Source organism: Pygocentrus nattereri, chromosome 20 (genome assembly GCF_015220715.1).
Source record: "Pygocentrus nattereri isolate fPygNat1 chromosome 20, fPygNat1.pri, whole genome shotgun sequence".
Classification (NCBI taxonomy): Eukaryota; Metazoa; Chordata; class Actinopteri; order Characiformes; family Serrasalmidae; genus Pygocentrus; species Pygocentrus nattereri.
The window spans coordinates 15,515,651-15,543,013 of record NC_051230.1 but is presented as its reverse complement, the minus strand read 5'-3'; the positions used below and the strand labels follow the sequence as shown (position 1 = coordinate 15,543,013).

Below are 27,363 nucleotides of genomic sequence, written 5' to 3'. Positions count from 1 at the left end.
TTCTTGGGCTGTTTTCGAGACTTAAACTTCCCCAGAAAACGATTACTTATGTTCTAACACTGTGTAAACACTGTGTTTATTTACATCAAATCGAATTATGGTTAAAATTTGAGATTTTTAAAATGGTTTACTAAAGAATCATAATCAACTCTAATTGTTCTGCTATTCGTATCCCTGTAAACTTAATGTCCTGATGTTTAAAATTTTTGGACTGGTTTTATTTTGTTAATTCTTTGACATTTTCCTAGCTCGTGTTGTGATCTTCCGCCTCCCAGATAATGGGATACAGGAAAACGTGCTCTGGAGGACGTGCTCTATGCCTAGGTTCAGCAGCAACACTTCCTTTTTCCTTTCACCCTCAACCCGATTTGCTGATTGTTGACACTGGCCTGTTCGGCAAGGCCTTACGAGCGTTGCTGATAACCGTACAGGAAAACATGTTTGTAGAAGAATCCACATTCTTTCCCATCTCTGTATTATTTGACAAAACAGACAAGGGGATTCTCTGCCTCTGGGCCTGAAATCGTATTTATTCTCAGTGACTTTTCATTGGCAGAAAAATCCACGGTTAGCTGGGAGGTGGAATAACAGGGGGGGCTGGTCCTGGCTGGGTGGGAACAGGGGCCTGACACATTTCCTGTTTGCCCGCTTCCTCTCTCACAGAAAAGCAAATGGCAGGACAATGGCCGGAAAGGCCTGCCGGCTTCCTGAAAGGGTCTGGTGTCGTGGAAACAGATAGGGAGAAGTGCTGTGAGCTCTGCTTGCTAGCTCCACCGAGCTAATCTCCCAGAAAAAGGGAGGAATCTTTAAAGGGGTCAATTCCGCATCCAGTGTCATTGATTAAATATAGCACCACTAATCGAGAGAACGGCTTCCTTCGAGTCAGTTCCGCTTTTTATTTTCACTTTAGATCCGAAAACAACAACTTTAGAGGTTGCTAATATGAGTGCTAGCAATCTTTAGGTCCACACCTCAGTCCTTCCTCACGCTTATAACTACATAACACATATTTGTTTGGTAGTAGTTACCATGTAACACTGATTTGTAAATCTTATATCTATATTTTTTGCATCCACTTTTATGTATATGGTTTATATACCAATAAGTGTCATAATTCATGTTTACATGAGCATTTTGTTGCTTAGAATTAAAAAGGTTGATGTCGTTATTGTACCTTTAAGACTGATATATGTAAATCTCATAGTCTGCCTTGTATTGTGTCTCATACATAAAGAGTATGGGCTGCAACACGTATAACTTCAGCATGAATAGTTGGATCTAAAGGGCTGTTAGTAGACTATGCAGATAGGCATAAATTCATTGTTTGTGACATTACAAAAACAATTAATTCAAAATGAGTTGTTTTTACGTCAGTTTTCAATCATGGATTGTTTGGACAAGGGACTGAACAATGTGTTGTGTAACATTGATTACATAGTGCATCAAGTTCCCTCTATTATTTCAGGAAAGTGAAGAAATCTTTCCATGTTTTCCATGATACTTGCCCTTTAAGATTAAAAACTGAATAAGTAAGCCTAGGGTTCAAAGGAACTAAGGTGCATTTTCATGTTTAAATTTTACAGGCGAGAACTGCGAAACTCTTTTAGATCCCTGTAATCCCAAGCCCTGCAAGAACAGCGGAGTGTGTAAGGAGTCTGAGGACTATGAGAGCTTCTCCTGTGTGTGCCCTGAAGGCTGGCAAGGTTAGAAAACGAACATGCATGCGCAAAAAAAACACACACTTGCCCAGTACCGCAATAGTCCACTGATAATGTACACATAACACAGATGTTTTTAAAGGAAGTCCAAGCACATTTGTTTTGTGCAATACTTCACACGTTGTGTCTTGTGAAGTGTATGACTTCCCTCCCTTCCGTTGCAGGCCAGACATGTGAGATTGACATCAATGAGTGTGTGAAGAACCCTTGTCGCAACGGCGCCACCTGCCATAACTCCATCGGCAGCTACAGGTGCAGCTGCAAGTCAGGCTACACCGGGCGCAACTGTGAGACTGACATAGATGACTGCAAGCCCAGTAAGCCCACCCTTTTTCCTCTCTTTCCTCATCCTTACTTTCACTGCCTCTTTCTGTACTTCACAGAGTCAGTCAAAAATTATCACACCTGCTCTTTCATGTTGTATAAAAAAGGAAAAAAGTACACACAAATGTGACAACAGCAATCACAGTAGGACCTGTCCTACTTTTTGAGATGCTGAGTGTTTTACATAGTAATTAGGATGATGTAATAATTTTGGTTTAATATTTTCAAACTTAAAAATTAAAACTTCTTCCTGGCTTGGCTATTTCCAAAACATATTTTTAAAGGGTCCATAATCCTACATTTTCTCACATTCTATAATTTTCCTTGGAGGGTGGCTTAGTGTGTTTGTGTGGTTTTATGTACCAAAAACAAAAATTGTACAGTTTTCTAGCCTTTAAGACTGATTTAGGGCTCAACCATCTATTAGATACTGATTAGGTGCAACCATCTAAGCGTTGGCCCTGTCATCAGGAGGTCGTGAGTTCGATCACTGGTGATGCTACAGCCATCTGTAGCTGGGAGTCCAAGAGAGCACAATTGGCCTTGCTATCTCTGGGTGGGTAGGATGGCCGCCATTCTCCTCCCATCACTCAACGCGATGCTAGTCAGCGCAGGCGTCTGTCAGCTGACGTAACAGATCTGGCAGTTGGCGCTTTCCTCAGAGTGCGTTCGGCTGTCCCCTGACGTTGTGTGACCGGCAGTTCAAAAAGATGCGGTGGCTGGTTTCACAGGTCTCAGAGGAAGCCTGTGCCTGTGGTAGCATCGTGTGATTGGGGGAGTCCTAACTAGTTGGTGGAATTAGAAAAAAAAAATACTGATTTATGTAAATGATCTTGGTTCTGATATTTTTAATGTGAATTAAACTGTGGTACACTGGTAAAAATGAAAGTCAGTCATAATAATCAATTACACTGCTTTGCTTGAGTTAAATCAACTCTAGGACACTAGAGTTCACCCAACTCAAACTTCTTAGTTTAGACAAAAGTTCTCCTAAATCTTATTTTTCTTAGATTTTCCCAGTAGCTCTTTCCATTGGACGGTCCCACTTAGTTTTTTTTCCTCTTGCTTGGGCTCCCAGTTATTGATAGCTGTGGCATCATTGACATAAATAGAATAAATAGAATGACAATCAATTTAATAGAATGAATAGAATTCAATGAATGGTATACTTTGAGATTTTAACAGTGCTTACATGCTACATCAGTGATTTTATTTAACAGTGAGAAAAATCAAGTTTTCTTTTAAATAGGTGTTGTAACTTAAAACATTTGCTTTGTAAATAAATTAATACATAATCAACTTCATTATTTATATTTGTCATAAAAACGTAAACAGCATTTAAGCACGTTAGATACATGCATAAGTATAACCCTCATTCTCTGTTCCACCACAGACCCTTGCAGTAACGGTGCCTTCTGTAAAGATGGGGTAGATGCGTTCACCTGCACGTGCCTCCCTGGATTCCGTGGCCTCAGGTGCGAGGAGGACATCAACGAGTGTGACAGCAATCCATGCAAGAATGGCGCCAACTGTACCGACTGCGTGAACAGCTATACCTGTACATGCCCACCGGGCTTCAGTGGCATCCACTGTGAGAACGACACACCTGACTGCACTGAGAGGTAAACTGTGCTCTTTCTTTTTTGCTGACTCAGGATCTGCCAAGTCAGTTTCTCATGTGTAAATCATAACAGCGGTGAAACTAGAATTTTACAGTGCAAAAACAATTAATGCTTGATCCAGGAGAGATTTAGAAAATGAGTAACACATGTAAAATCAATCAGATTTTTTCATTTGTTTATTTGTATTTATTTTAATGTGAGTTTAAACACAACCTAGACAAATGGCTTTAGTGCAGACTTGTGATAATATGACAGTACCATAATCAGCTTAGTCACTTAATCATTCCAGTGCGAATAATGATCCACTCCATATGATTTTTAAACACTTTACAGATATGTGAAGTTAAAGCCCAGTGATACCTGTAATCCTGTAACAGTCCTGTAGAGCAGTGCTTGAATGTATGATGCAATGTCTAACAGCAAACAGTGAACATGTTGTTGTTAATGAAATTGGTTAGCTAGAGTCTGAAAGCAAATCATCTCGGTGGGTGTTGGAAAAATGTAATATTCCCTGATGTAGAGAAACAGTCTACAGCAGTAGCAGTACTGGTCCGGATGGTCCAACTGACAGGACAGCCTCGCGACCAGACAGTCTCCCAGTACTCCCAATGGGCGGTCTGAGCCAACTAACCCCCCCTGCCCCCCTCTAGTTACACCAATGAAACATAACCTTTCCACACACAGGTCTTCACTGTTTTGCCTACAACAGTCAATTGTCTTTGACATTTGCGACTGATTTAAGATCAGGTTTTCTTACAGTCATGGTAGCACAACAAAAGGCAAATCTGATTCGGGATCAGCTCCTCCTGGCCTGTTTTTAAAGCCACCACGTTATCAGCCGCACAAGAGAACTGGCAGCAAACCAGATTAGACTTCCTGTCTTACTGTGATTAGAATTTGTGTTGTACCTTGGTGCCCCCTTTGGTGGAAAATGACTATGCAAGTACAGCACATAGATAAACAGAAAAAAATGTCAGGTTTTTACAATAATCATGATAGAGCCAACAACATGCCGTAGGTGGCCACCACCAAACTGACCTTTTTTTTTTTTGCTTTGTGTTTCGGACAGCTCTTGTTTTAACGGCGGCACTTGTGTGGATGGCATCAACACATTTAGCTGCCTGTGTCTGGCCGGCTTCACTGGCAGCTACTGCCAGCATGACATCAATGAGTGTGACTCCAAGCCCTGCATGAATGGTGGCACATGCCAGGACAGCTATGGCACATACAAGTGCACCTGTCCTCATGGCTACCGCGGTTTCAACTGTCAGGTAGGTCACACTACTGGTCCTAATTTGAGCTTAACTACAGTTTTGTGTTGTTTTAACAAATTGTACAAATATTAGAAATATTTTTTAAAAGCTTGGAATCAGTTTCATTAATTGAAAGAATCAGATAATGTCAGAAGAAATAATTGTGGATAATTTTTGTTGGCAGTTCTTTATCATTAAATAACTTAATCTTATTGTAACCTCTTGATTCTGTTTAATCTATGAGGAAATCATGAACAGTTCTTTTCATTTTGAACACACCTAAAATTTCTTTTACAGTTTTCTACAAAATATTTAACACCTGTAAAGCATCATATTAATATGATGTAATAGCATCATATTGTAAGAATGTCATGGATGCATTGGGTATATATTATGGCATTCTGTACGTCAGGACTGATAAAAATGATTAGATAAATGAGATGTATAGGCATGTGTCAACCTCACACATAAACATGTATGTCTTATACATTCAAAATATGTACATTGTGTGCTCAGGAGCTGGTGAACTGGTGTAAGCCATCTCCCTGTAAGAATGGAGGTACATGCAGACAGAGTGGCACCACTTACACTTGCCAGTGTCAGACAGGCTGGACAGGCCTTTACTGTGATGTCCCCAGTGTCTCCTGTGAGGTGGCCGCAAAACAGCAAGGTAAGGCCATGTACATGTGCATATTTGTGTGCATTTCTTCTAGTGTTACCTGCTGATATGTGCTGCATGACACAGGCTGCTTATGCCATGTTCTTTGTGGCACTCTCTGTAGGTGTGGATGTTGCTAGATTGTGCCGTAACTCTGGCCTGTGTTTGGATGCTGGAAATACACACTACTGTCAGTGTCAGGCAGGATACACAGGCAGCTACTGCGAGGAGCAGGTGGACGAGTGTATCCCCAACCCCTGCCAGAACGGAGCTACCTGCACTGATTACTTAGGAGGATATTCTTGTGAGGTGAGCCAGTACACAAACAAATATTCTATATCAGTAGTTACATAAGGGCGAGTAAAGGTGTTGATTGGTCAGTTAACACTCAGATGTCCAGAGTTTCAACTGTATTTATGCTTTACAATCAGTTTACATTACATAAATATCTGTGTGTAATTACATAATAGATCATTTATAGCTGATAATTTATAAATTAACAGTACTAATAAACTGGGTCAAAAAAGCTGCTTCTGTATATCTGCTGCGACAGGAGTTTTGTCACATGTGCCTCCCTGTAGGTAACAGCAACATCATTTTAGAAAGTTTAGCTTGCAGAATGGTCAGATCAGTAAGAGACTAACCGATTTGTTTAATCAAAGAAACAATAAATTGCGACTGATGTGCAACTTATTTCCAGTTCATATCTTTTTATATTCATGCAAATGCAAATCTTTGGCTTTGTTAGATTATATTATTTCCATCTTTAAATAAATGTAACAGCAGCACTGGGAAATCATGTGATTAACAGAGAAGACCAGCCCATCTGACTAGCCATTAGTAGTTCTGTGACTCTATGGCAGCAAACCTCTAATCACAGCTTTAAATGGCAAGTTCCATTGATGGCTCTCTTGATAAACCTAGAGTTATAGAGAATGCAGGGCTTAAAATTGCAGAGGAGTTGGAACATGCACCTGTGGTTGCACTGGACACTGGTAGAGAAAGTTGTAAACTGTGTGTAATGAAAGATGGCCTTTTCTACTTAACAACACAAATACAAGTGCATTATCAAGTGAACGTTTAGAATCCGTACTTTCAACAATATTTTTCAACCCATTTAATTGACCATGAGTGAGAATAATTAATATTAAATAGCAAACTTCTTTAGTTATTGCTGGCAATAACTGTAAATTCTAAAGGTCACTTATTTATTTATTTTTTTAAAAAGAGAGGATTATTCTGGATCAGCATTCTTAACACACAGGACTAGATCTTTCTGTTACTTTCATGCTTGTTTTCTCTGTCAGCGTCCTGGGCAGTTTTCTTGTGCATATATTTAATTTGCTACATAATGAAAGGGGAATGATTAGACAAGGTCACTGAAGACTTGACTGAGGCAGCGTATTAAGAATGAGCTTCACTCCACTGTAACGGAACGGCTTGTCTGGCAAGACAGTGGAAGGTAAACAGAAACGGCATTCTTTCATGTTTGGCATTGATTTTGTGTCTTTTGCTCTCTCTCACAGTGCGTGCCAGGTTATCATGGAGTAAACTGCTCCAGTGAGATCAATGAGTGCCTCTCTCAACCCTGCCAGAATGGGGGCACCTGCATCGACCTCGTCAATACCTACAAATGCTCCTGTCCCCGGGGAACGCAAGGTCAGCTACCCCTCTTCCTCTTCCCCTCTCTCTCTCTATCCGTTCATCCCACACTTCATTAATTAGGACTTTGGCAGTAGCCGGCTTACTTAGACTTTTCTTCCTGATTGATTTTTCCTGGACATGTAAAGAGGTGTGTTTAATTATGTCCTAAAGGTCTATAAATAAAATGCCTCGCTTCATGTAATGTTATCATATACACTGGCATTTAAATCACTTAACACTTTATTATGTAGATTTAAATAATCTAGAAATTAAAAGGCATTTTCAGGTGATTTATTCAATATTTCAAGCTTTTTCAGAATACACGGGAGCTTTTAGGTGATAAGTAATGTACTCTAATTATGTATGTAGTTTTCTGTTTACCTGTTTACCATTTTGAAATACGAGGCATTCTGGATGTTATTTTTTAACTTATTGAAGCTGTGCAATTTTCTTAGTTGTTTTAGATTCATAAGCAGTTCTTTTCATAATTTTAGGCACATCTGAACCCTTAATTTTACAACTTTCTACAAATGATTTGAAATATGTGCACTTTTGCACAGGACTAGCATATTAAAATAATTTTATACATGTATTTGCAACAAACCTCACTTAATGTTATTAAAAAATTGAATTTTGAATACAATTAAAAACTTTTGAAAAGTATTTGAAGTATCTTAGCTATATCAGAGTTGATTGTGATCTATATTATCACATTTTTCTTAGGAGTTTATCTTTGATAAAGGTCAAAACTAGCTGGTGGTCCATTTACACATTAGAAATAGAGCCTGTTACGAGTTCTCAGCTCTAGCATTCTGTTCTCTTGCATATTTCAGGAGTTCACTGTGAGATCAACATTGACGACTGCACACCCTTCACTGATCCTGTGACCCAAGAGCCCAAGTGCTTCAACAAGGGCCGCTGTGTGGATCGTGTTGGAGGCTACCACTGCATGTGTGAGCTAGGCTATGTGGGTGAGCGCTGTGAGGGGGATGTCAACGAGTGCCTGTCCAACCCATGCGACCCACGGGGCACACACAGCTGCGTTCAGCTCACCAACAACTACCGCTGCGATTGCCGCACTGGCTACACAGGTGAGTAATGTGAATTACAAGGGCATCTTTTACCCTCTGCTCCATCTCTCTATAGATGCTCCCGTGGTAGAGCTGTGGTTGTTTAGTGTCACTTTGTTTCTGTTATTAATGGTGCTTTTGTGTAGAGTGGCCTTATCCCTTACTGTGGTTTATAAAAAACAGTTAATATTTGTGATGAGATTGCTGCATGTGTGTATTTGCAGGTCAGCGATGTGAAACTGTGTTTGATGGCTGTAAGGTGAACCTATGCCGGAACGGAGGAAGCTGCTCTGTAGCCAGCAATACTCCTCATGGATTCATTTGTAAATGTCCTCCTGTGAGTGCTCCATTCATTCTGTCCGTAATAATATTACATTTTATTAATTGTTCGATACACATATTTTCCAGTTAAGTAAAGTACCAGTCAAAGATTTGCACACACCTACTTATTGAAGATTTTTCATTTTTTACTATTTCTACATTTTTAAACAATAATGACATCATCATAAAATATGTAGCATGTAGCTACTACATTCAGACACTTTGGCCTTCTACCAAGTTATACAGTTATTTAAAGCAACCCTACCTTAAATGCATTAACAAGGACAAATATTATACTAATGAACTCTTGAAGAGACAAAGTGCCAAAATGAAAAAAGTAACCATTGTTGCATCTGTTGTAAATATGCCTACTCGTCCCCTATAGTCAGAATATAGCTGAAGAATAATATATGACATAACAAATAAGTTGAACGCCCCTCTCCCCTTTCTCACTCTCTCAGGGCTTCACCGGCTCTACCTGTGAGTATGATGCGCAGGCCTGTGGAAGCCTCCACTGCAGAAATGGTGGCACTTGCATCTCTGGCCATAAGAGCCCCCAGTGCATGTGTTCTGTAGGCTTCACTGGCCCTGAGTGCCAGTACCCAAGCAATGGGCCCTGCACATCTAACCCCTGCTACAATGGAGGCACATGTGAGCCCAGTGCTGAGGCACCCTACTTCCATTGCGTATGTCCAGCTGACTTCAACGGCCTGCTCTGCCACATCCTGGACTACGGCTTCGCAGGTGGCTTCGGCCGGGACATCACACCAGCACCTGAGGTGGAGGCCAGCTGCGAGGTGGTCGAGTGTGAGGCCAAGAAGGGCAACAAGGAGTGTGACACTGCCTGCAACAGCCACGCATGTGACTGGGACGGAGGTGACTGCTCACTGAATTTCCGTGACCCCTGGAAAAACTGCTCGGCTGCGCTACAGTGCTGGCGCTACTTCAACAACGGAAAGTGCGATGAGCAGTGCCACAGCGCCGGCTGCCTTTATGATGGCTTTGACTGCCAGAGAAGTGGTGGAGAGTGCAAGTGAGTAGACCTTGAGGTTTTAGGGGTCAGAATAGTTTGTACAGAAAGAATCAGCAGATTTTTTTCTTTAAGAACAGAATCAAAATTGTTCATTTAAGAATGGCAATCAGACTCAGAATTCTCTCTGCCTAATAGTCCAGTTTAATAATGCTACATGTTGACTTTCCAGTAGCCATACTGTACAGTAATTCACACTGTCAGAGGGCTTCTTTGAGCTCAGGCTTGTTCTGGGTCAGTTAAACCAGACATTAAAGATTATGTAATAATGATTCTACAATAAAATCCACTATACATTATACATATATACATTATGCCATTATGCTGTACCACTCTGTTCAAAGTTCACATTTTCTGACACCAGACATCCCTGTACAACTCACTGGGTCTGATACCAAGACTAAGCTTCCTAACATTCTCATATGTTTTCCTCTTCTACCCCTTCAGCCCACTGTATGACCAATACTGCAAGGACCACTATGCAGATGGCCACTGTGACCAGGGTTGCAACAATGCTGAGTGTGAGTGGGATGGCCTGGATTGCGCTGAGAATGTGCCAGAGAAGAGGGCCGCAGGTCACCTGGTGTTGGTGGTGCACTTGCCACCTGAGCAACTGCGTAACAACTCTTCAGCATTTCTGCGTGAGCTCAGCCGTGTACTGCACACCAACATAGTTTTCCGGCTGGACATCCGTGGAGAGCTGATGATTTACCCGTACTATGGCAGCCCGCATGAGCTCCGCAAGCACAGCATTAAACGTTCACTAGACAGCTGGCCTGATGTCTTCAGCTCGGGACACCGTGACCAAGACCAGAAGCATGTCGTAGGGTGAGCAAACAGGGAGTTTAGTGGTAACCGAAGCAGTGTAGGGAAATTATATGGAACACAGAAAATGAAAATAAAAATGTAAATGCTACATGATGCAGACCCAAGATATGGAACAGCCAAAAACCATTTCATACATTCATGAAATGTTTCATCTGAAGTTTGCTTCTTTAGTTTTGTACTGTAACTACAAATCTAATGTAGTTTAGTGATGGAAGCTTATATCCCACCAATTAGCATTGTAGAGAAATTTATTCACTCACATTTCTTAACAGTGGTGATGAAAGGAACCAGAGGTCACTATATTTACAAAACAAAAATTAACAGTAAACCTACAGTAATGTTTCAACAGAATTCAGATGCTCGCAGTTAAAGAACAAAAGGGAGGCTTTACTAGTGAGAAGACACAACAGATATAAACAAACAAACATAGCACTCTTGCGATAATCCAAAAGGGAGTAGGCAGAAGGCGTAGTCAAAAACAAGCAAAAAAGTCAAAAACAGTAATCCAGTGATCTGAGATCCAGGGCAAACAATCCAACGGGCACAACAAAAGGCAGAGTTGGAGAAATGAAAAGTACAGGTCATTCACAAAAATACACAGCAGATATAACGCTCAGTAGTTTGCAAATGGAAACAATACCAATACCTATAAGCTAAACTAGGAAGATCCTATGATCAACTAAACAGGTGACACATATCAGTACTCCGGTGATCTAGAGCACTGACAGGTGTGTGAGAAGACTTCAGGAGTCAGCTGATCCCCCAGAGGATTCTGGGAGATGGAGTCCATCGGACTTTCTGAATTCGAAGGAAGTGTACAAGTCATGTGATTTCCCAGAGGATTCTGGGAGATCGAGTCTGAATCCTTGCTAGGAATTTGTGACACCTATACATATGTTCTTAGTTTTATATGTAATTTCGATAATACTAAAAATGTGTAAATCTAAAAAAAATACATATACCTCTGTGCCATAAATATAATTTAAAAATAGGCCAACTTGAACTGAACTTCATGCCATAAGTATACAATGTTTTAGGCTTAAAGCAATGTATCCATAATGATTTAATTTAACAACTTTCTGTGTGGGAAATGTCTCATTCCTATCACCACCATGGTCAACAGATCTGACTGTGTTGTTTCTCTAGAATGGAGGCTTTCATATCAAATTACTCCAAATGAACTTAATGATTTAATTGTGCAGAAATGTTGAGATTATGTGACCAATTGATGTAGGATCAGGTTGCATGGCTTTAGCTTCTGTAGCTACCTCAGCCTCCAGTGCAAAACTAATGGAAACTTCAGAAACCAAACCTGCTTTCTCTGATTGACAACATTTGCACTAAAGAATAGTACAGATTTGTTGATTTTTCTCCAAACTATTCCTTCAATTAAATTTGTATATTGTGTCCTCTTTCCAGCTCAGTGGTGCATCTGGAGATAGACAACCGTCAGTGCTACCAGCAGTCATCAGAGTGCTTCCAGAGTGCTACAGATGTTGCTGCCTTCCTTGGAGCTCTTGCGTCCAGGGGCAATCTCAACCTGCCCTACGTTAAGGCTGTCACTAGTGAGTATTGAATGTCCATACCTCCCACTTGGAAACTGCAGCTGGCACAAGAGCTGCCGTGTGCCTGGCATCCATATGTAATGCCCCATTAATCAAGACTTAAGACTTCTTTACTCCACTCAGAGTATTCCAGCAGCGTTCACCCCCAGCTTGACCTTTAACAACCCCCTCTATACACACATGCACACAAATACACACATAGACACACATGTGCACACACACAGCTTCCTTGTAGGGATTATGTGGATGACTTTGAAGTTTCCCCTTTTTTGTACTCAAACAGTAGAGCAAAGTAATTGTGCATCAGATGAACTAAACAATCAATGGCACAGTCCATGGGCAAATCCACTGGCTTCAGGCACCAAAATGGTTAATTGCTGTAAATCAACTCTTGCCACCTCCACACCATCAAATCCCCCCAAATCACGCACACACAAACGCACACGCGCCTCAGCATGGCCTTAGTGTGCAACGAAGGGGGCTGCTGCAACCTTCACCTTACTGAATGTAACACCAGGACTTAGCGCATCTCCAAGGGTTTAGGTGAGGAGAGTTTATCATTTCAAAATCGTTAGCAGAGAAAGAGGGAGAGGGGCCGGAAAAAAACGGGAGTGGAGGAAAATTGATCGGGAGTGTGCTAGAAGTTGGGAGTCTTTGTTATCTTGAAAATCCTAATAAATCCTTCGTCTTTACAGCTTAAAGCGTGCGCAGTAATTTGAAGTTCATTAATCCCTCCTTTTTTTTTTCCTCCCTTAAAGAAGAAGTGGTAAAGTTGTCTCCTGGTACCCTGGGCTGAGAAGACGTGAGAGGAGGTGTTCTTTCTCTCCTTTCTTTTTCCCTTACACGTCTTCCTATTTGCTAGCACCTCTTTTTTGATGAAGAAGTGGTTAGGAATTCTGATTATTACTAAATGGGATGCGTGCGGTTTTCAAACTGGCTGGAACCTCGCTCGTCCGGCCGAACATTTTGCGGATTGCTCACCGTGTGAAGATTCGTTTTGTATGCGAGATTGGCCATTTTTTGTACCCTGGACTCTTGTGTGCCCCATCCTGCATTTATCCGTTGTCGACTCTGACATGTCACACATTATTCTTGCAGGTGAGAGCGAGGTGCCAGTAGGCCCTGAGCTCTATCCACTTTATGTGGTACTGGCCGGAGTGGCCCTACTGGCTTTCATTGCTGTGGGAATGGTGGCCTCGCGTAAGCGTCGCCGTGAGCATGGACAACTGTGGTTCCCTGAGGGATTCAAGACCAGCGAACCTAGCAAAAAGAAGAGGAGAGAGCCCGTCGGAGAAGATTCGGTCGGCTTGAAGTGAGTACGCCATTCCTGGTCTTACGACAGGCATGGACATAGACTGTTTGCTAAAGCTTGGTGTGATCTTCTTTTTTCATTTTCTGAGCAATTTTTTCATTATTTATGTTTGAACTGACCCATTAAATTGTAAGAACGTGTAGGCAGTCCTTCACTCTCTTATGTAGTAGTTTCATATTGGTTACTGAATAATTTATGGTATTTGCTGCATAATAAACCTGATCTTTAAGATTAATAACTGTGTAATAAGCACAATTTAATGGGTTAAATAAGAAAAAATACTGTATTTGGTGAGGAAAGGGGTTGTCTGTAATAGAACAACCTGCCTAGAAACTGCCCATTCAAGCTGCTCAGGTACGCTGAATGGAAAGATGTCCAACCAGCTCTGCAAACCTCTGGGACATCCTGGCAGAGCCTCTCTGAGCAAACTGACAATGAAAACATGCTAATTTATTGAAAACATTCTGAGAAGCTAAGTGTCCCCAAACTTTTGGCAGACAGTGTGGGTGTGCCAATGAAAATGGAATGTAGAGTTTTTGGACAATTTAGGATTTGTCAGAGTAGAGAAGAGGAGAATGGCTATGATGATTTGCAGTAATGAATTAATTAGCACGTCGGAAAGGTGGGAGGGGGATGTTTAATCAATAGCGGTTTTGGTGGTGGTGCAGAAGCTAGAAGGACTAGAGATGCTTTTGGCTTAGAGAAGAAGATCCCATCAGCTCTTCTGATGAGATGTTTTTATGATGACAGACCACTAAAGAACTCGGATATTTCACTAATGGATGACAATCAGAACAAGTGGGGAGAGGAGGAGCCAACGGACACCAAGCGCTTCAGGGTAAGGCAAAACAAGAATATTACACTTATATGTGAAAGTAACAGAATACTTTCTGATACTTATTTAATTTCTTCTGATATTTTCATGAAAGGACCCATCATAACATTAAATGTATGGTTTATGAGTAATAAAATATTGTATTGTTAGTGTACTTTTGTATATTATATAATTAAGAATTAAACTAGTTTGGTTTATATTTACATATTTGGCCTTCATTTGGACCCATGTGTCATACTTTACATTAAAAATGCATTAATACTGTTAAAAGTAGCATGTTTTAAATTTTCCGATGGTTAAATTTCAATAAAAAATTCTGTGTGTATGTCAGTTTGAAGAGCAGGCGATGTTAGATCTGGATGACCAGCAGGACCATCGGCAGTGGACTCAGCAACACCTGGACGCTGCTGACCTGCGAATCCCCTCTGTGGCCCCCACACCCCCTCAGGGTGAAATAGAAAATGACTGCATGGACGTCAATGTCCGAGGACCAGGTACGGCAGAGCTATGCTTTACACAATTATATTACGTTATATTTTATTTTACAAGTACCAGATTGTGAAAATTTTATTTAATTTGGGATATTTAAAGTTTTTCTTTTAGGTTAAATATAGCATATTAAGAAATAAATAAAGAAATGAATAAATAAAGAAAGAAAGAAACAAATAACATAATTTAAATAACTGAACTAAAAGTTGTTGGTTCCATCAGGAAGTCACAGTTATTTCAGAGCACTGAAGCACTTACATATTTTTTCTTTAAGCTTATCCCTCATCATTTGTAATATTTTGCCACTCACCATTCTACCCTGCTTGTTTCAACCGTGTATACGATTGTGCATGTCAGTAGAGTGCTGAGGTGAGGGACTAAATTGAGCTCTGGTAGGGAGTTAATACATAGGGCCCAGTGGGAAAAGGGATCCACTTCAAAGACTCTAACTGAAAGCTATGAACCCTGGGGAGCGTGCCCATTTTCTCCAAGCTTAACGATCGACCCTCCAATATCTACATCCTATTTACACGTGCCGATTAAAATAAACAATATCAAAGTGTGACTTTTCTCTCAATAACTGCCAAAGCCCCTCAAGAACGTCAAAAAAAGAATTCAAAGGCCATGTGCTTTCGCAAGCGTTTTTCTCTCTTTTACTTTTTTCCCCTCGCTCCTTGGATCAATGTGCTGAAATCGACCAAATCAGGCTAGATCTGGGAATAGCTGTTCTTTTGAAGAAGAGAAGCCCCTGTCGAAGACGCCACGGCAAGCTGCTTCTCAGGGATGATAATGCTCACTTTTACCAGCCATAGAGATTTCAAAGGCCTGGCCAACTTCCCTGAGTTTGGAAGGAATAAAAAAGAAGAAAAAATGCAGTTATCGAAGAGATCTGGGGGTGATTTGCAGAGGCAAACGTGTCCAATCCACTTTCGATTTGTTTGTTTCTTTGGTCTGATCTTTCCGTCACTTTGAAGAATAATGGGAGTGAATTGGTTTGAGCTTTTCCTCAGATTGGCTTGTACAGGTTTTGCACTTTGTGCCATGTAAGTGAGCACAATGAAACGGTTTAATGTTTTGAGGAGAGCTTCTATAACATTTTGATTTTTGGAGTTTTTAACTGTAGTGCTGAGTATTGTTTTTGCTTTTGAATTTAACTCTGCTATAATTTTTCTCCCAATTTTATTCTTTCTCCCTACTTTTAACATCATGAACTGTTTTTAATGTGGCTTGCTGGAGTCACTTGTGTTGTTGGTACCAAGATCCCCAAGTCCAATGCATGTGCAAAAATGCAAGCAAGTGAAGTAAAACAGTGAATAGATTCAGGAGAGTGGGTTAGGTCTGTTGGATGTTGGTGATAGGTCTAAAAGTCAAAATTAGAATGGACATAAAGGGTTTGTACATTGTAAAAGATGTCAAAACATTAGTAATGATGAGAAACACAGCTATGTAAATTCATCAATTAGGAAGGTGGATTTTTTTGAGTCTGTGTTGGTGATGATCAAGTTTGGGTACGGATCAGACAGAATTTTGTCTGGCTAAACGGCTGTTAGGATTCAAACATTGCTGCTGTAGGACATGTTGGGTTGGGAGAATGTTTTCAGGTTCTAGCCACAATTTTAGGCTCACCTAAAGCTCATCTTTTGTTTTTCTGTTTCCTCTTAAGATGGATTCACCCCACTGATGATTGCCTCCTGCAGTGGTGGTGGCCTGGAGACTGGCAACAGTGAGGAGGAGGAGGATGCTTCTGCCAATGTCATCAATGATTTCATCTACCAGGGGGCCAACCTGCATAACCAGACTGACCGTACGGGTGAGACTGCACTGCACTTGGCTGCCCGTTATGCTCGTTCTGATGCCGCCAAGAGGCTTCTGGAGGCTAGCGCTGATGCCAATATTCAGGACAACATGGGGCGGACCCCACTGCACGCTGCTGTGGCTGCAGACGCACAGGGAGTCTTCCAGGTGGGTCATCTATACTAATGTATAAACATACAGTGCAATATCTAGGCCAGACTGAAGCAGATCCTGCACTAGACTAAAAATAGTTTTTAATGGACAAGGTTTTTGCACTTTTACACTTGCACTTGCACTTTTCTACAAGGCTGATGTTGCTAAGAAGTAACGGAAGCTTATCATGGAAACTGCATGACTAAATCTTTACACACTTTACTTAAACCATGCTAAGTAATTTTAAACACTTATGTAGTTTACTTACTGTTACATACCGTTATCTATAAAGAAGAAAAATATGTTGCATCCTGAAAACAGTAGTAGAACTATCCTGAAGCCTAATTTTGTAAATAGTAGCAGGACATGTATGAATAGTACAAGTCATAAATACAAGTTAGCATCACTACTTCAATCTTTACGCTCTAAAAGCTCATTTCTTTCAACAAATTCTTGTTCTAGATTTTGATACGGAACCGGGCCACAGACCTGGATGCACGCATGCATGACGGAACGACTCCCCTAATCCTGGCAGCCAGGTTGGCCGTGGAAGGCATGGTGGAGGAGCTCATAAACTGCCACGCTGATGTCAATGCCATTGATGACTTCGGTAAGACACAATCATCACCTCCAACGTATCAGAAACAACTGCTATTATTAGACATAATTTTAGTCTGTTAATGTTTACATTTTATGCCATCTTAGTGAGCACCCTGAAATGGTTTACATTTTTTAATATATGCTGTTGGAAGGCTAACAGATTTTTTTATGTTCTTTTGCACCAGGCAAATCTGCTTTGCACTGGGCTGCAGCTGTAAACAATGTGGAAGCAGCTGTGGTACTGCTTAAGAATGGAGCCAATAAAGACATGCAGAACAACAAGGTAAGCCACTGATGAGCACTGAAGTACTCAAATTCTTCATCAGAATAAAATTAGAAATAATAGGCAGTTAAATAGCAATAGTGGACACATATGTATATAACCTACAGCATCTACATAATTTCATAAATGTAAGTAGGTATGTGTAATCATAGGTGGACGAAGTACACAAATCATGTACTTGAGTTAAAGTAGAGATACCCAAGGTAAAATATTACTCCAGTAAAAGTAGAAGTCCTTACTGTAGACTTCAACTTGAGTAAAAGTACAAAAGTATTTGCCTTCAAATGTACTTAAGTATCGAATGTAAAAGCACAAAACACTGAAGGTAAACAGGAAGAACTGAGTGGCTCTGAAATCACTTTTACAAACAAGCAAAGTTTCAGTTTAAGATTACTTTATAAATTAGTTACAAGTTGAATAAAAACTTGCTTTAAACTCAGGATCACAAATAAGTTTTCCTTTAGTGTGTTGATCTGTAGGTCTCTGTTCATAAAAATACATTAACCAAAACTAATTTACTATAAAATGAAAGTGTTTGTATGAATTCAGAAAAAAGAAACGTGCCAGTCTCAACTGCATATGTGTACATATTTCTATATTGTGCTCTATTTACACAAAGTTAGGTTAGTTCATCATTTAGGTGACGTATGTGCTCCCAAATTTTTACGCTGCTGCGTTGATGAAGAACCGTGTGCTGCACTGGGTCAGTATGACCAACAGGTCAAAACAAACTCAGAACAAAGTGACCGCTGTGCCCTGATTGGTGTTCTGGCTTTGCACTTCTTTTGTTTTGACATGTTACATTTTTATACACACAAAAATCAAAAGGAACGACAGATTTCTCAAAATGTAGTGGAGTAAAAAGTCAGATATTAGACTCTGAAATGTAGTGGAGTGAAAATAAAAAGTCGCCCAAAATGGAAATACTTAAGTAAAGTACAGATACATGAAAAAACTACTTAAGTACAGTAACAAATTATATTTACTTAGTTACTGTCCACCACTGTGTGTAATATATTGCTGTTTTCAGAAGAAAACTTTTTTTCTTTTTATGTTTTTCAGTTTTTGACATAATTTGAAAATACCTGCTGCCCTTTATATTGTGTGTAAATTTAATGATGAATGAACTAAAAGAAATTATGGAAAATGACTTGGAAAAAGTCTGGTTCCATTGACTTACATTAAAAGTAAAGTATGTTTTTCTTCTCCTGGAAACTTCTCATTTTGGACATACAATGTTTTCTTCTGACAACAGTGATGTCTATAAACCTGGCAATTAACTGCTTGAGTTGAATCAAGCAAGTTAGAGCAGGACATTCACAAACTCTGCTGGGCTAGGCCCTGTAGGACTGTAGATTGATACCCCTGGCTTGGGGTTCAAAAAAGTTAACTTTCCTCATGGTGCTTTTATTTCATATACTTTAGGAGGAGACTCCACTGTTTCTGGCTGCAAGGGAAGGGAGCTATGAGACAGCCAAAGTCTTGCTGGAGCATTTTGCCAACCGTGAGATCACAGACCACATGGATCGCCTTCCACGGGACATTGCCCAAGATCGTATGCACCATGACATTGTGCGCCTTATGGACGAGTACAACCTAGTGCGCAGCCCACCCATGCATGGTGCTCCCCTCAGCACTACCCTCTCTCCTCCCCTTTGCTCCCCAAATGCCTACCTGGGCAGTCTGAAGCCCTCCGTCCAGACCAAGAAGCCCCGCAAGCCCAGCGCCAAAGGAATCGGCTGCAAGGATGGCACCAAGGACCCAAAGGCCAAAAAGAAGATAAAGGCCCAGGATGGCAAAGGTGGCCTGCTGGACAGCTCGGCCGCTCTGTCACCTGTGGACTCACTTGAATCACCCAATGGTTATGTCTCAGATGTGGCTTCTCCACCTCTGATGGCCTCACCCTTCCAGCAGTCACTCAATCACTTGCAGGCCGTGCCCGACGCTCACATGCCGGGTGTTAACCATCTAGGCATGCCCAGTAAACAGGATCTTGCTCGTTTGCAGTTTGACCCACTGCCTCCACGTCTGACCCACTTGCCAGTGGCTGGATCGACTGGGTCGAATAGTCAGTGCGACTGGCTGAGCAGAATGCATGCTGGAATAGGCCAGCAGGGTCAGTTTGGAGCTGTGAGGAATGGCCAGCACCCGCCTACCTCCCAGCATGGCCTGATGCTCCACAATGCCAATGGTTTGACACAGATGATGAGCTTCCAGGGTTTGCCCAACACCCACTTGGCTGGGCAACCACATCTTCTACATCAGTCACAGCAGATGCAGGCCAATCTACAGCAGCAGCAGCAACAGAGGCAGCAGCAACAGCAGCAGCAAAACAGCATCCAGCTGCAACACCAAAACACGAACAGTGGCCAGAATTTCATGGGTGGTGGAGAGCTGCAGCAGGGCAGTAACATGCCTATCCACACCATCCTGCCCCAGGATACCCAGCTCCTCCAAGCTCAAACGCTGGCGCCCAGTATGGCCAGCACGCAGTTTCTCACGCCCCCGTCCCAACACAGCTACTCGGCCGCCATAGACACCACCAACACGCCCAGCCACCAGCTCCAGGTGCCGGAGCATCCATTCCTCACACCCTCACCTGGGTCACCTGACCAGTGGTCCAGCTCCTCGCCCCATTCTAACATGTCTGACTGGTCCGAGGGCATCTCCAGCCCTCCCACCAGCATGCAGACCCAAATGGCACAGATTCCTGAGCAATTTAAGTGAGCAGCTTGGTAGGTTGAGGACTGTATTTTTCATGTATATTAAGAGCACTCTTTGAAAAAGAATACAGCAGTAAACCCGTTTGAAATGAAGGGTCTTTTCTATACCTTTTGTACTAACCACATTTTGTTTGTTTGTTTTTTAGTTTGTTTCCTTTTTGTATTTATTAATGTCTTGTTATTTATACTTTTTTTTCACTTGCTTGAGGATTTTTTGGAAAACATCATCTAGTAAAATGTCAGTAGTAAGAGAAGTAGCAGCATTTTTGTCCTTGTTGCATTATACTGTGGTTTGTCTGGTGTACACACTGGGTATTTATTGGTCTTAAAAATTTTGCCTTTACATTTTTTTGTAGTCAATTGGCCTTCGCTTTTATTTTTGATGTTTCCTACATTATTGTATAATTTTGTAAAACACAATGTTTGTGTAAGGGCATTTTATAGAGTACATTTTATATTGAAGTTTTCAGTATTACAGTACTTGCGTAGATTTTATTGTTTGTTTTAACAATCAGAGGAGCTGCTTTATCCATTGAAACCAGATCAAGAATAATAGACCAAGGAGGATTTTTTTCCATTTTTATTTGGACTAGTATTCTGGACATGGATGACCTCTTGTCTTGGACTGAACTACACTGGGGATTGACCACTGACATATTTTAGTTTAGGACAGGTCCAAATATTTGTCTGAAACTACATGCTTGTATTATGTTGTTCTGGCCAGGTTCTCAAGATTCTGTTTTGCTCAAGTAAGACTATCTTCAAATAGTTCTAAAGCCTGATGTTCATGAGCTTTTGTACAGTTTCTTTATGAAATTTACTTGTTTTCCCTGTTTGTTTATAAAAAAAACTGCAAAAAGCAGAGTTCTAAATCTTCCACTGTAAGTAAGTGGGTGTGAAAGCGAGGATTTACACTTGTGTATTCAATGTTAATGTGTGTAAAACAGGTTGCAGTCGAAATTACTCTGTATCCTTCCTCCCTTTCCATGTTACTAAACTGGTCAAGTGGCCAAAAATGTATGGGACAGAGTGGAGAGGCTTCACATGAACCTCTCTTTACTTCCTATATTGTATGTTTTGTTGGAGCCTATGGCTAATGTAAATACACCTACTGGACGTGTTTTATGTGAAAATGATTTTGTTTCAGAAATCTTAAGTCGTAAGTGTGCCATTGAAATTGGAGATTTTGTTAATCAGTAGCTTTTTGTTTTCTATCATAGACACAACATATATTTTGCTCAGTATCACTGAGTTAGAGGTCATATAAGAGATGTATACAAATGACTAGATACTACTTTACAACCCATATAGATTAAAATAACATAATTAGATGCTTTAAAATCTATTTATTGACATAAATTTGACAAAAATTGGTTTTGTTGAAAAAGGGTTATGTTCGTGTGATTCTATATACTTTCTGAGCCCACAAAAAAGAGTCAGCATTAAGAATGCAATATCTGTAAATGTTACCTATCAGCAAACTCTAGTTTACATAAAATATATTTTCTGTCAGTTCTACTGTCAACTTGTAAATGTTCTTTTTGAAATAAAAAATAATAAGTATACGTTGAATTCCAGTCTCTGAGGTGGTCTGTAAGAGTGTGTTTGGTTTTGTGCCATCTTACTGAAATTGCTCTTCTTTCTTTCCAGAACTAATTTACTCCTATTACTTTTCAGTTCACTGATAAAGCTCACTGTCATAAAGCATCTGAAAACTCTCGGCCTATTACATACTATAATTTATTTAATTACAGGGACTTCAATGCAAACTAGTTGAGGTATTCTTATGTTATAGAACTGTGTAAAAAAGCTTTGGGCTTACTGGTGGGCCCTGGCCTTTTAAGAGGTCGATCTAATATATAGCTGTTGTCGAAACAATACCTCGTATCTCCAAAATGGTAACTTTACAGTAGAAGGAAAAAAACTTCATTTTTTTAATGGAACCAGACTTCACCACCCCCCCCAAAAAAAAGTTATTTTGGGTCATTTCTGTTTTCATCATGAAATTTACACACAATGTGAAAGACAATAGGCATTTTCAAATATATACAGCAATATATTCTCTTTTCTGGTCACAGATTAAGCCTAGTGTAAATTGCACTGTTAATGACAATCCACTGAACATCTGTCTGCATGTTTTGGAACTTTTAATTCTAAAATCTGGGTTTAATCTGATTTGAGAAAACTGTTGTCATGCATTCACTTGATTATGTATCCGAATGAGTGAAAGATTCCAGTGTGCAACCTCAGAACTGGATGACCAAAAGCGTTCATAAATCTACTAATTGGAATTTTCATCTCAGTATTATGTTGAATATTTCAGTAAAACTAAATGGTGATGTCACCTGTTCACCTGTGATGAGAAGATGAGAAATATGGGCAATATGACAATATCGTACCGTTACTGTAATAGATTCTGCCATGAGTATTTCACTGGTATTTATGAATACCAGCATGGAATATATGGATTCTCACTTATTTTAAAACGTACCAGTTCATAAATCCTGTGTATGGAAATGAATCTGCCATAAAATTAAAGTAATTTACATATATCCACCTATTCAGCCTGTGCTAGCCGATTCATGTCGAAGTCATAAGAAGTGTTTCAAATTCACGATACTTTCTTAAGTGCAATACAAGGCCGTCGGTCGGATATATGTGAGTGCAGGCGTCCGCGGCAAAATTCAAGAAAAAAAAGATTCTTCACACCAATCTCATTTAAAAACCTGAAAAAGATTATTTGGGGAACAAAAGTGGTTCTTCTATGGCATCGCTTAAAAACTCCTCCTCGGCACCCTTATTTTGAAGAGTGTAAGCTACAGCGTTGTAGCTTGATTTGAAGTGGTGTAATGTTTCCAGTTTTTGCGTATAACCTGCCAAAACCTTCCAGAAATAAGATAACTACACAGTACAATATATGCCTAGTTCATAGTTCAGTATGCTGTTGGAACACGGCAGGTCTGTCCAGGAATCTACCTCAGTGTGTTCACAGACAAGGCTGAGTTAGCTCTCCTCAGCGCCTTTCTTGAAATACAGATGAAGAAACAAGCTGTCAAGCAGCCACATAATACGTTCACACAGCGCCATCTTGTGTTACGACTGTAGCTTCAATACATTCACAGATGCATCTTCCAAACAGCGTTTGCGTGACTGAACGAAAGCAGTAAAAATATCTGTCAAATTTTTCCAAGAGTAAATTTTCTTCCAGAACACATGACTATATGCTTCTGTCAGTGCCACTTGTGTAATAAACATTCTGGTGTACAAGAATCTGACTTTGCTTGTAGTGCCGTTTTATCCTTTCGTCTGGAATCTTCTGGAAGGAAATCAACTTAAATAGTTAAAAGGAGAATTCCAGCAATTTTTAAAAATGTTTACATAATTAAGCGATCAAGATGTAAACAAAGCCGCTTAGAATGATTTGATTTGAAACGCTCAGCTTTAGAGAAATTTACTGAGGATCTACACTGTTCTCAGTAGTGATAGGAACCAGACGTACAAAAGCTTTAATGTCTGTTTCACTGAAGATGAACCCAGATAGCAGACAGTATTGGGCAGATTCTGGCTTTCCTATGTGAGTGTTGGCTGGCTACCGGGGTGGATGTTAGGCATGCAAGCCAGAATATGGCCAGATCCTGGACAGCTTCATACCGTTTTGCCTCTTGTCTGCATTTGTGGGACAATTCTGTAAATACTGTGAACCAGCAATGCTGCTGGGTCCAGATTTAGGCTATATCATTTAGTTCTACTCACTTTAGAATGTGTGGGCCAGATCTGGGCTGGGGACCCACCTGTATACTGGGCCAGAACAAACCAAAGATGAGGCCCACAAGTGAGCAAGACAAATTTTGCAAACTGGGAAACCTTTTTGAATGTGCTGTCTGATTTCTGAGTCATCGTTTTCTGATCATTTTGAGATAGTTTGCCCTACAACATTTTTTCATCAATGGCAGAAATGTCCATTCAAGCCCCAAATATTTCTTGACATTCTCAGCATTACAGAGTAAATCACAGATATATGTATTTTCACTGTTTGTTTCGGCCAATAAATAAAATAGGTATATTTGTGTTGTAGACATCTTGACTTCTACTTCCAACACCACTGTAAAGAAAGTTGGTAAGTTTCTCAACAACTGAGTTATGAAAAGTTTGAAGTGAAAGATTGCACAATTACCCTTTAATCAGTCCAACAAATGGACTACACTCTCAGAAAAAGAGGCACGACACTGTCACTGGGGCAGTACCCCTCTTGTCACTATGGTGGTACCCTCAGGGGTACATCCCAGTACCTTAAGTCAGGGAACATATCTGTACCATAATCCATTGAAATGATGTTTTTTAAACTGTACTGACTTCACACCCCCCGTCTCTTCTCCAGGCTTTTTATCTTATTGTTGTGATTTAAAACATTTGGTTATGAAAAGTTATAAAATATCTACTTTTCCACTAGGAAAAACTCATGTAAGGTACACCATTGGAGCTTAAACCACTGCTGTACCTTTGAGGGTACACTTACATTGTTTGTACCTTGACGAATGAATCATGCACCTGCATAGTACATTTATTTCTAACAGTGCGCAGGATATTAAATTCAAACGCCTTTGATTATTTAGGTAGCCTATCCTAAAAAAAAAGAAAAAAAGAATTTGGCCAATTTTTTTCAATATCCAAGTCATATTGTAAACTGAAGGGAATGTCATATCTGTGTCATTTTCACAACCTTTGTGATTCACTGCTGGGCAGGGATTGGCTAATCAATACTGAAGTATTTATATCTTTGTTTCTGTAATTTCCTCACAAGTATTAATTCTTAAATAGAAAATGTTGATACCAACTGTTTTCTTAAACCAGTAACTTTACTGTACCAAAAAAAAGTTTCCAAATAAATTGGGACGCAGAGCAAAATGTAAATAAAAACAGGATGCAATAATGTGCAGATTGTTTAAACCTTATATTCATTTGAAAATTGTACAAAGACAACATATCAAAATAGGAAATTTCTGCTGCTCAAAAGTTCAGGGGTCTCCCGTCATAATTTTTGCTTCATAATGTGACAAATGTTTTCAGTGGTGACTGCAGTCAGGCTAGTTTAGCACCCGGACTATGAAGCCATGCTGTTGTAATATGTGCAGAATGTGGTTTGACACTGTCTTGCTGAAAGAAGAAAGAACTTCCCTGAAAAAGACGTTGTCTGGATGGCAGCATATGTTGCACAATAACCTGTGTATATAATTCAGCATTAATGGTGCCTTCACACCATTACACAGAATTTTTAATTTTGCTTAATCATATCACAGCACACTTTTCCACTTCTCCTCAGCTCAGGCCCAGAGTAGGCAGCAATGGTTCTCATTCACCAACCATTCTTATGAAGAAATTTCTTCTTAAAACCCACGTATGTAGTTTTCACAAAGATTTTGACATTCACCAATGTTTTCTTATTTGAGATTTGTTTTTAGGTAAGAACAGAATCTACACACATTTAAGAGCACAAAGGTATGAACAGCACAAAGATATGAACAGCACAAAGGTAAGAACACATAATGAATTTGTCTTAGGACCTTTCTCAAGAACAAATTTAAGAAGAAACAAGATATTGATGAATGAGGCTCAATGTTTCTGGATCCTGTTTATATATGGTTTCTTCTTTGTGTGGTAGAGTTTTAACTTGTATTTATGGATGCAGCTACGAACCGTGTTCACTGACAATGGTTTTCAGAAGTTCCTGAGCCCATGCAGTGATTTCCACTACAGAATCAATAAGAGGTTTCAACCTCTTATTCTCCAGGGTATATTTGGGTTTTCCATCTGAATTTACATGACCAAATCATAAAACAAATTATTCAGTAACTACATGAAATAAATGTAATTTTTTATTTTATTTATTTATTTTTTTTGTAAAAGCTCCCTTCAAATTAACAGAAAATGTGTTTATGATCATGCACATATTGCTATATGCTTACAATTTACCACTGAAAGCCAAAAATGTTCAACACTGTGTATTTTTGTATAAAAATAATTTTTACAGAGTATATCACTGAAGAGACGCCATCTGTTTATAGTCTATAGCCCAGATTTGTGTAAAAATGTGTCAACTTTCAATAGACAAAAAAATTTCTCCTATTATAAAGGCTTACAATTACATCACACATCTACTTGACTGGAAAGAAGACAGTTACAGCTCTCATATGACACCACATTTTGAATGTAGCTTATGAAATATAAAAGTTATGAACAATATGACAAAGTGCATTTTCCAACCACTAGTGGTTACAAGGAGCAGTGTAGTGCTGTCTGAGGACCTGAAGATCACGCCTGTCCAGAATTGTTTTTTTGGCATTGTCCCTTTGATACAGAGATTTTGCTGGATTCTCAGAATCTGTTAATGGTATTATGTACTGTAGATGATGAAATACCAAAGTTCTTTGCTATGACAAAATCCCAGAGTTAGAGTAGTGAACCCCTCCCCATCTTTACTTCAGAATGACTCTGAGATGCTATTTTCATACCCAGTCATTTTACTAACCTGTTACAAATTTGTGAGATGTTCCACAAGGTTTTCACCAGTCTTTTGCTGTCCCAACTTTTTTGAAGCATGTTGCTGGCATCAAATTCAAAATGGACAAATATTTTTGAAGAGCAACAGAATTTCTCAGTTTCAACATTTGAAATGTTTTCTTTGTACCATTTTCAATTATGTATAGGGTTTAAATAATTTGCACATGATTGCATTTAGTTTTAATGAACTTTTCGAGTATCTCAACTTTTTAAAAACAGGGTTGTATTTGTTGTACATGCACGGGTATTATTCAAGGACATTGATAGCCTCAAAATTAGTATTAGTAATGCTAATAATTCATAATTTCTTGAAATATCCTTCATTTATTTAGGAATGTTACTACAAAAGGTCAATGAATAGGCAAATACTTAGATTAGTAAGTTCATTTAGGACTACAGCAAATACTTTTGAATCTAAATTTATTGCCTTACCAAATTTCACTGTAGAAATCACAAAGATTCCCTTTTTATGCACACTAGTCTTTAAAAGATTCATTGTGCCAAAACGCATCACCCACTGTTAAGGTGCCAAAAAATCCGCTTTAATTTGAATCCTGGTGGTCGGTTACATTTTGAATGTCAG

At 39.7% G+C, this 27,363-nt stretch overlaps 1 protein-coding gene across 1 annotated transcript in view; it reads left to right on the top strand.

The window, feature by feature from the left end:
• The window catches only part of LOC108423609 (notch receptor 1), a 52,238-nt gene extending 30,444 nt beyond the window's left edge, over positions 1 to 21,794 (top strand). Inside the window, exons 16-34 of the mRNA XM_017691007.2 lie at positions 1,584 to 1,703; positions 1,883 to 2,035; positions 3,436 to 3,664; positions 4,734 to 4,935; positions 5,434 to 5,587; positions 5,700 to 5,884; positions 7,102 to 7,234; positions 8,053 to 8,310; positions 8,514 to 8,626; positions 9,072 to 9,643; positions 10,088 to 10,468; positions 11,888 to 12,033; positions 13,132 to 13,345; positions 14,096 to 14,183; positions 14,512 to 14,674; positions 16,333 to 16,631; positions 17,079 to 17,226; positions 17,402 to 17,499; positions 18,925 to 21,794. Coding sequence (XP_017546496.2) covers positions 1,584 to 1,703; positions 1,883 to 2,035; positions 3,436 to 3,664; positions 4,734 to 4,935; positions 5,434 to 5,587; positions 5,700 to 5,884; positions 7,102 to 7,234; positions 8,053 to 8,310; positions 8,514 to 8,626; positions 9,072 to 9,643; positions 10,088 to 10,468; positions 11,888 to 12,033; positions 13,132 to 13,345; positions 14,096 to 14,183; positions 14,512 to 14,674; positions 16,333 to 16,631; positions 17,079 to 17,226; positions 17,402 to 17,499; positions 18,925 to 20,226 — 4,958 coding nt within the window. The 3' untranslated portion in view covers positions 20,227 to 21,794. The remainder of the gene's footprint in view (positions 1 to 1,583; positions 1,704 to 1,882; positions 2,036 to 3,435; positions 3,665 to 4,733; positions 4,936 to 5,433; positions 5,588 to 5,699; positions 5,885 to 7,101; positions 7,235 to 8,052; positions 8,311 to 8,513; positions 8,627 to 9,071; positions 9,644 to 10,087; positions 10,469 to 11,887; positions 12,034 to 13,131; positions 13,346 to 14,095; positions 14,184 to 14,511; positions 14,675 to 16,332; positions 16,632 to 17,078; positions 17,227 to 17,401; positions 17,500 to 18,924) is intronic.
• The last annotated feature ends 5,569 nt before the right edge of the window (positions 21,795 to 27,363 follow it).